This window comes from Lissotriton vulgaris, chromosome 6 (assembly GCF_964263255.1).
Source record: "Lissotriton vulgaris chromosome 6, aLisVul1.2, whole genome shotgun sequence".
NCBI lineage: Eukaryota > Metazoa > Chordata > Amphibia > Caudata > Salamandridae > Lissotriton > Lissotriton vulgaris.
In genome coordinates, this window is record NC_141694.1 from 751,829,150 (window position 1) to 751,838,727 (window position 9,578).

Here is a 9,578-nt window from a genome sequence, read left to right on the forward strand (position 1 = left end):
ATTGCTATTCTATATTGCCCAAGCACGAGGGTGGGTAGATATGTCTCACCCCATCTTGCCCAAGGGAGACCGGTTTTTGGTAGTTGGTAGCCATTATATTGTGAACGGTATTTGTTCTACCCCATTCCTCCTCCTACATGCCCATGGAAATATAAAATGTTTCCCCTCCGACTGTGAGCTGGCAGGGTGGTATTTTGTATAACACTCAACCTGAATGGAATGGCCGCCTGATAAGCTAATATCAGGACTTAAAAAAAAAAAATAACCAGATTGAAATTCCTTTGGTTCAAAATTATACGTGTTAAATACACGTCTCAAAAATCAGATATTGTATGTGTATGATTGTCATCCTACCATCCACACTGTTCTAGTAAAACAAACATATTTTCTCTTTAAATGTTTGATAAGGGCAAAAATATTCAGTCCAGTATGTTGGAAAGTACATCTGAGACAAAAATGGAGGTGGGACTAACTGAATTGGCTAACCTTGTGGATAAAATAAAGTATTGCAATACAGAAGCGATACAACTTGTCACAGTTATGCAAAATACAAAACAAATTTTACAGTTTTCTATCTGGTACCTCACTGTGCATCTCAGAATTCCTTTTAATATTTGTCTCATGATGCCATGTTGTAACAAATATTACGAGATTGAATTAAGCATACTTGTTCTATCCTGCCAATATTTAGATATTTCATTAAATATCCATTCTTATTTATTTTAAATAGAACTGTTCTTCCATTAGAGGAAGAGATGCACAAACTGGCCAAATCACCATTTATTCAAGGATACAAATGTTTAGTTGCCCCGAAAGAAAAATGCCTTTTAATAACTTGCAGTGCAGGGCTGGAAAACAGAAACCGCCAACTCTGTACATTTTCACAACACAGTCACTTGTTAAGTCATTCACATTTTTCTTAAGTAATTTTTGTAACAGGCTATGTGTTTCTACTATTTTAATATATCCTTTCTTTTGTCTTGTTCTAGGTACTTGTACCTACTGTTTTCGGATGACGACCTTCTTCCATTGGAGCATTGGATCTTTAACACCGAGGCACATCCTTTACCAGTAATCTACAAAAACAGCAAGATGAAAGAGCCGTCCAAATGAAAAAAACTGTTTTCAATGATTCACGGCATTCCGTTAAGATTTATTTTCCAGTATCTGACCACATGATTCAGTTTTATGCCAGTCCGTAGTTATTCTTAATTTGTAGACCAACTGTTTTGCAGTCTATTACATTTAATCTCTAAATATTTTTGAATGACATAAATTATTTTCATATGACTTGACTTTTCTGTTATTTCATCTCGCCAACTGAGCCACATTTATTTAGAAATTTGACTTTTTAATACTTTTTTAGGCTGCTGTGCCTCCTTTGCCAAATTGTTTAGCTGGGCGGCACATTATTAAACCCCTCATTGTGTTTTTTGTCAGACTGCAAAAAAATCCTTCTCCTCCATGAGGAGATGTCTGCTTTAAGCTGTAATATTTTGCCATGTTGCAAAAAGCCATAATAAATTTAGTATAAAGGTTTTCTTTACTTTACAGTGTGATGTTATGCTGATTTGTCCGTAGCTCATCAGAGACAAACTGTACAACTGTGACAGCCTTTTTGTATGCAGGTTTATCCATCTTCCTCTTAAATGTCTCAAAGTTTCATTAACCATGAAGGACGCCTAGGAATACTTCTTTATTGAACTACATACATATAATGTATTCATTTGGTTTCAAGTAGCATTACACTTTCAAAATTAATATATTTCAATAGTGAAACCGAATTTGGAAAAACTAATTCTGTGCAAAGTTTGTACTGTATGTGCTGATGGGTTGTAGTTCCTTCCCTTACAAGAATAGCCAAGTTCAACAGACAATCTAAAGTGCGCAAATATAAAGTAATTGTTTAGCATTGTTGAAGAACTGTATAATATTGAAAAGGGAATTCTGTATGTCTTTACAAACCATGTTGAACTTATTATATTAGTCTAAAACATTTTTAGACTTCTGGTTTGGTGTGAGACACGTGGGGTATTTGATACATTTATTTTTGTATTTAACTTTTTTTTCTTTCAGGGTTTGATTGTCGGCTTGTTTGACATTTTTAATTATATTCTTTCAGCATCGCCTCTGGCTACATAATGTTGACTGGGCCAAAATTAACGGACCAAGACCAAATTTAGTCAGTTTTCCAAAGTATCTTCGTCTTTAACTCAAATTTAAGTTGGTTGAGTGCTGCTTAATCAGTTTAATTGTAATGAAGGTAGTACGGCCAGGCCTGACAAACTGGATTTCTAAGTAAGATGTTCAAGTGCCTAGGGCCTTTCCTTCAATTGTAGAACATTGCCAGGAGTTAACTGAGCAGAAAGACTAACAAAATGTTTTTTGCAGTCTATATCTTCCATCCTTTTTGGTTGTATTTCAAACCGAACACACCCTTTCAAATTGTCATGTTGATGGGTTTGGCCTGGCAATTACTTCCCAGGAAAGGTTTTCAAATGTATGAATCACACTTTATGAATCACCTTGACAAGCCAGAGTTAGATGAATTTCACATCCTGGCATCCACTTTGTATCCAAAGGCCTGTGTGTGGAGTGGGGTGACCTAAATCTACCATTTAGTGGATCTCAAAGTATAGGCTTATTTTATCCCCGTCATAATTGGCTGTGAAAATGTATTGCAGAACAATATGAAATTGGTCAGTGCAGCAGCAATTAGAATTGGTTCATTTGCAATAATGCAGTGCTTCAATCTTGAGTACACGTTGTGTGGAAATATGCAATATGATGGAGCAGTGCTAGTGAGTGCATATCTGATTGGAGGTTTAACTACACATGCGATAAGTATCCTTCTGCATTTTTTTATGATCTGTTATTTGCCAAAGATGCAATCCTGCTTCCTTACATCCATTTCCTCTTGGTGAGCTCTTCCAGCTCCCAGTCACAAGATGATCACAATTTGTGAAGATTAAGCTATCAAAGTTAATATGCTTTATTTTTGCCTGTAGAAACAATCTAATGGTAAAGAAAAGTAAAAGGCAGTGTCTAAAATGCTTGTTTTTTTAAAAAAAATTGACTCCTCAGACAAAACATTTGGATTATTCTTTTAGGATTTTCATTTTAGTGCTTTTTTTTTTAATTGCTGTATTTTGATTTCCACTAATAGCGCAGGAAGAGGAGTGGAAGAGTAAAGCACCACTAATATTTACATACATATTTAAATGTGCTAGACAAAAATTGTTAGTAAGAAAATATACCTAGTCTGACTGTTCAATTTCTTGACTTCATCAAAATGTTTTCAACTGACCTTACATGTGGTATGTTATGTGATGGCTTCAGTGTCTAATATGCATGCCAACACAGCAACTGTAAGCACCATCTAATATTATGAATGTATAGTATATCACAGAAAAACTGGACAAGACAGGAGAATCCAAAAACGAGGATTGCACCTATCTGCAGTTTCCCAAAATTATTCAACTAGCGATGAGAGCCATATATCTGGCCATGTGCACACACTGCAAGCACCCACTGCCAAGATGCAGTCCAAAAACTGGACATTACAAATTCTAACATAATCGAGAGATACACCATATAAAATTTAGATGAAAGATATCACCAAGTCAAAATGACCCATCATTTCTTGATAATTTTTACTGTGTTCAATTCTTCTTCTTTTATTTAATCAAATTCACATTAAAACTGTAGATACAGCCCACAACAGCTATCTCGTTTCATCCAAAATATTGGAATTCAGGGCAATGATCCAATTGGAGTGAAACCACTGAGATCCCCTTTCCAGCTGTAAGTGTCTTGGATATGGTTCCGCACAGTTCCAATGTCGTGACCCAATCCCTAGAAGTTTGTCAAGACCTACTCCTGTCTGTCAGTGAGAAAGGTCATCCCTGCTGATCACGTTGTTGCTTTCTGTGGGTTGTGTCACTCATTCTGGTGTTTGACTCATAAGGGCTTAATTGACCTGCGGCGACATGGCTTGGAAACACTGGGATTGGACCTACAGGGACCACCCAATAATTTCTCTCACTGACACACAAGTATATCTTGACAAACCTCTAGGGATAGGGCTACGACATTGGAACTGTGTGGAACGTACCCTTTCCAGCTGTAAGTTTTTTGGATATTTCATTGGTTCCACTGCAATTGGATCATTGCCCTGAAAAAGTCCAAGGTTTTGGCGAAATACGTTGGCTGTTGTGGACTGTATTTATAGTTTTAATTAGGGCTGGGCGTAGTTCACGAAGTAGCGCTATCCGTAGCTACGCAAAGTGCACTTCGCACTACGCGTAGCACTACGCGAACTGCGTAGTACTCTGTTCATACTGTGCAAGCTGTAGATTTCTGCAGCTAGAGTCGATTTTTACTCGAGCAGCAGCTTTCTCAACGCGGACTGGTAGTTTCTCATCGCGAGCGGTCACAAGCATGCGCGACCACTCGCAATGAGAAACCTGACCTCCCCGCGTTGAGAACCTCTCCGGGAGGTTTATTTTCCACGCTCGCGATCGGCAACTTGATGTTGCTGATCGCGAACGAGGAAACAGTCTCGCCGGGATGTCATTTTGCTTGCTCACGGTTGCCAACTTGGCGTTGAGGACCGCTTGCAAGCAAAAAATGACCACTGCATTACACTACTCGTGTTTGCACTGTACTACCTGCAGTTCGCGTTGTGCGAAGTAGCGCAAACTACGCGAGCGTAGCGTAGTGCTTTGCCCAGGGTTAGTTTTAATATGAATTTGATCAAACAATAAAAAGAATTGAACACAGCAGTGAAAATTATCATGAAATGATTAGTCATTTTGACTTAGTGATAGCTTTAATCTAAATGTTATATGGTTAACCTCTTAATTATGCACCTTCATCAGCTCAGGTGATACTTATACAAATCTTATTTGACGAATTAAGGTAAATTCCAAATGAGTAAAGAACATGAAATGTTATAAAAATACACTATCACTCTCACTAATTTGAGAGAACTTTGCGTAAATATTTAATGGATCAATACAAACTTTTTAAATAGGAAACTTCAGTTGGTAGTAACAGTACTACTAAAATATCTGTTAGAAAATCGAAATAGTGTTAGTGCGTGTCAAGAAAGAATTTGTGTTTAAATAAGTAGCTGTTCTCATTGATGCGGTTTAAAATACAGCATTATAAAGGACTGGAAGCCTGCTTAATTCAGGTCTCTGCTTTTCCACATCCCATAATATTGGCATGTGATAAACTGAAGAAACACATCAAAAGATATGTTTTTTTAAGAATTCGAGTTCTCATCAGAAGGGACACGGATTAAAACAAATAGATCTCCGAGGGGAAGGGCTCCAGGAGAAATGTTCTAAATGAAAAATGCCTCAATCCATTATCAAGAGAAATACATGATGCATACATGCCAGTTCAGTCTTTGTGTTTCATTGGGATACCACTCTTTACATTGATTTTAAAATTGTTTTTCATATTAAGGATCTCACCAAGGCCCCTATCAGATAAAAAGCAGAGCAGTGCGCATATTTTTCACAAAGTTTTTTTTTTCTAGCTTATCGTGCATATACTAACACTGTAAGTCCATGAGTTGTTACACGAACTCTAGACAATATATATGGAATACACAACTGCTACTCTGCAATACCAGTCTGTGTTGACTGCAGTGTGTGCACTTACTCATGAAGTTGCTGTGTTAGTGCATAATTTGGGCATAGTACATGATCATGAAATAACAGGCACAAATCTTATATGGGCCGGTATAAGGTGAAGAACAAATATTCATGCTATTTCACATAATTTTCCTAACTTTCTTGGCGGTCTGTAAACCCAGTACTTAATGCAAGTCGGCGGTTACATTTGTGTCGTCGTTGCATCATTTTATTAGTTTTTACTGTCACCAGAAATACGTCAATTAGTCCATTTATGACGTTTATACGTTGTAAACGAAGTGCAATTTAGCTTCTCAGATAATCATTTTTATCCACCACTAATTTCTGTATGTCATTTAATCCATACAAGACCCAGTCACTTTCGTCTTGGAATGTGTTTGGGCATGCTGCTCAAAAGCATATTCATTGGCCATTACGTTGTAGTCTCCTTTACTAATTAGATTGCTTTGTGTGGGCCATTGTTAATATTACCAGCTGCAGAATAATTGGATGCATTTTTTAACATTAGCCTTATGGCGCAACTACTGGCTGCCATTAAATTGCAGAAAGACCCGAACTTCCGGTTTTGAAGGGAGGGGGGGCGTTTTATTGGTCCCGATTCAGCTTAATGAATGAGGGAATTCATGAACATATCAGCTGCTTATTTCAAATTTCCACTTCACTTTTACTAGACAGATCTCCTTAATGTACCTGTACATTTTGCATTTTATTCATCAGTGACTGCTTGGTAAGCATTTTGTAGCACTCTGTACTGCTGTTCCTTTCTGCTATTGAAAGAATAGGCATAAGGCCGATGGGATTTTTTTTTCTTTTTTTACCCCCCTCATGTGTTGAACTGCTTTAATCAAATATCACACAATATTGCAGCAAATATAGATTTTACTATGATATATGCATTGAAATTATCGAATTAGCACAATCAGCGTATGGTTTACATGCACACACTTCAATAAAGCCACTGTTCGTGCTCCTCAGTGCATTCTGTCAATAAGCTGTCAACAAAACTCCTGTTAAGATCTTCCGATTTTTTTCTGTGACAGCTAGAATTGCTTATAGATTGTAATACATTCGACACAACGCTTTGAGGACCATTCATGTGATTTTTCTGCTGTCCACTTAGCATTATTGCAGTATCAAGTCTCCTACAATGACTAATTTTTCCAGTAATCTTAGCAGGGCACTTTGCATTGTAGCCCGTTGTCGGATAGCTATGACTTGTCTCTATTTGATGTTCAAATGAAAGGATTACCAAATTGCATTTTGCTAGTTAGGCACTTACGCAAACCTGAAAAACACGTTTTAATAAAATTAGTGGCTCCTCTGGCTTCTATGTGCAGTATTGTTGTGACCTACAATGCAAATATATTTATAAAAATAATTAGTTATGTCTGCCCAAACACACGTACAGTTCCGGTTTGGGTAACTCTACAGACCTCCAAAATCTTACATATAGACATATTTTGGATTAAAATAAGCTAATTCTAGTTGAAATAAGTGGTTGTTATGTAAACGAAACCTCGTTATTCATAAGCTAATTGAGCAATTATTGGCGGATTGGCATGCTAATGTTAAGTTACAAAGAATACAATTTCTACTACCCACTTTAAAATTGTATGAACACAGACTAGTTTAAATTGGCATCTTAAGCCTTTTTTCATTAATGAACAACATTGTAATCCATGCACAGCTGCAAGTCCGTCCCCATTTGACCCCACCATTCCATCAGCTGAAATATTAACTGTTTTAAGAGACCATTGGGTTAATCCATTTGCTCTGCCTCAAGCAGATGAAGAAAAGCATGAATAACTAATGGGACCATGCCAAGTCCTCTCTAATGTAATATCGTCCTCTTTTCTCAAGTGCCTTTCTTGGAGCACTACAGTTTGTATGTTTTTAGTCTGTAGAAGGAGTACATTCTATTACATTTTTATTGCACTAATACCTCTCACATTCCTTGTTGTATTTCATGCCGTATGAGGTGCCACACCATGACCTTGGCCTCTGTTTCTCACTATAAACTTTTTTCAAGATTCCTAGCTCCCCAAAAAGAAGTTGGTTAATTCTTTCATCTCCAGCAGCAAAGAACTCGAGGAGGCTTCAAGAAACACGTTCCGTGTGAGTCCTACCTGTACTTGAGTGCTCAATCCAATTATAGCACCTATTATGACCAGGGTTATTAATGCAATATATTTTGATAAATAGTGTAGCTTTTCATATTTAGGGAGAGCGGGGTTATATAGACATGAAGCACCAACTACTTCATTTTGTATGGGTGGTAGGGTGTGGAGAGCACAAATACTAAAAACACTCAGCAGGTTATTTGATGTAAGTTATGTACAAACTGCACTAGATTGTACCTTTGATTAATGGTGTAAGTAGACAAAAAGATTGTGCAGCATAAACAGGTTTGCTATGAACATGGTGTTCATCTGATTAAGTCTGAACATTTTGTCATTAAAACATCCCGAAAAATGTAATGTGTGATGAAAGATTGCGTTTGAGTTAACAGTTGCTTTCCGTTTTGAAAATGTAAATTAAAATGCGCTAAATATTATGTGAATGATCTTAAGTTATATATTTTTTGCAGTGTAGGTAAATGCAGTTCAATTTACATTTAATACATTTTGGGAAGTGAATAGGTTTAACAGCTCTTACATTTCATGTAATCAATTATTCAATTTTCATACACATTATGTGAAGTAAAATTTGCATCAACATTTGTTTAGTGTATTCCAGTGTCACACTGAATTTATGTTGTATTTTTCTTGATTTCTATGCATTTTTACATATTCCTTATGTCCTTTTCCACCTTTATAAAAATCTCTAAAATTAGGGTTATGTAATAGATAAAGATGCACAATTTCTAAGAGCTATATTTGTAAAATTTCTCTATTGTGAATAAAGTCTTTTAATATAACTTGATTCTTTTTACCTATGTTCTGTTTTTAATACGCTGAAAAATAATGATCCCATATGCACTCCAGGACTTGATTGAATCTATTGAAGAAATTATTTGGGTTAATATGCAGGAATGTTGAGGAATGCATGTTATTAGTGACCAGTCATTTTAACTCCTAGGCTATATTTATCACAAACGTATTCCCTCCTGAACAGCAACATCCTAATTCAGCAAATACTGTTGATTAAAAGGTAATAAAGCAGTCAATACTGGCAAAACAAAATTATTTCTCACATAGTTGTATTTTTGGCATTGACCGGAAGGCAGGTACCGGAATGGAAATTCTTACTAAGAGGCCACACTTACGGTGACTGACCCAGAAATGTAGAGTTCAATTTGAGTCTATGAATAAGTCTGATTAGTGAACTCTCTAAATGCCACCAGAGGATTTGGCACATTGTCCCCAATGCTGGTGTTGCAGGAGTGTGGGGGTTGAAGCTTACCTTTTGTTATTTATTAGCTATTTTCTATATGTGGAACCATTGGGTGACAGAGCCTTTTACATAGGAACGGTTTCTTAAAAAGAGTGAAACATTTTGAGTAATCAAACATATTGTACGATATATGGAAATACAACATTAGAAAAATAAAAATGCATAAATAATGTGCTACATAGGTTGAATCGAATATGCAAAGTTGATAGTAGACCATAGGAAAAATCATTTACAAAAACAATATTCATATTCAGACCTACAGCAAATAACAAAAGGTCACCTTACAGATGCGAGTGGCACTGAAATAGCAAGCTGTTAACTATTTATTATAAAACCTTCAAGGGTCTGGAAGTCTACTGGTCTACCCCCAAGGGCAAATGCTCATGTTTAATTTGTCCCCTGCAGAGGGTAGATTGACCCCCTTTTGCCAGTTTACACTGCCACAGTATGGTTTTAGGGAAAAAGATGGTTGGCTGAATTTACCAGATATGCACAATATGTATAAGATGTTCAAAATTG

At 36.5% G+C, this 9,578-nt stretch overlaps 1 protein-coding gene across 1 annotated transcript in view; it reads left to right on the forward strand.

Annotated features, from left to right (window-relative positions):
• Positions 1-8,583, forward strand: part of MAN1A1 (mannosidase alpha class 1A member 1) — a 463,708-nt gene extending 455,125 nt beyond the window's left edge. Inside the window, exon 12 of the mRNA XM_086926729.1 lies at positions 990-8,583. Coding sequence (XP_086782855.1) covers positions 990-1,113 — 124 coding nt within the window. The 3' untranslated portion in view covers positions 1,114-8,583. The remainder of the gene's footprint in view (positions 1-989) is intronic.
• The last annotated feature ends 995 nt before the right edge of the window (positions 8,584-9,578 follow it).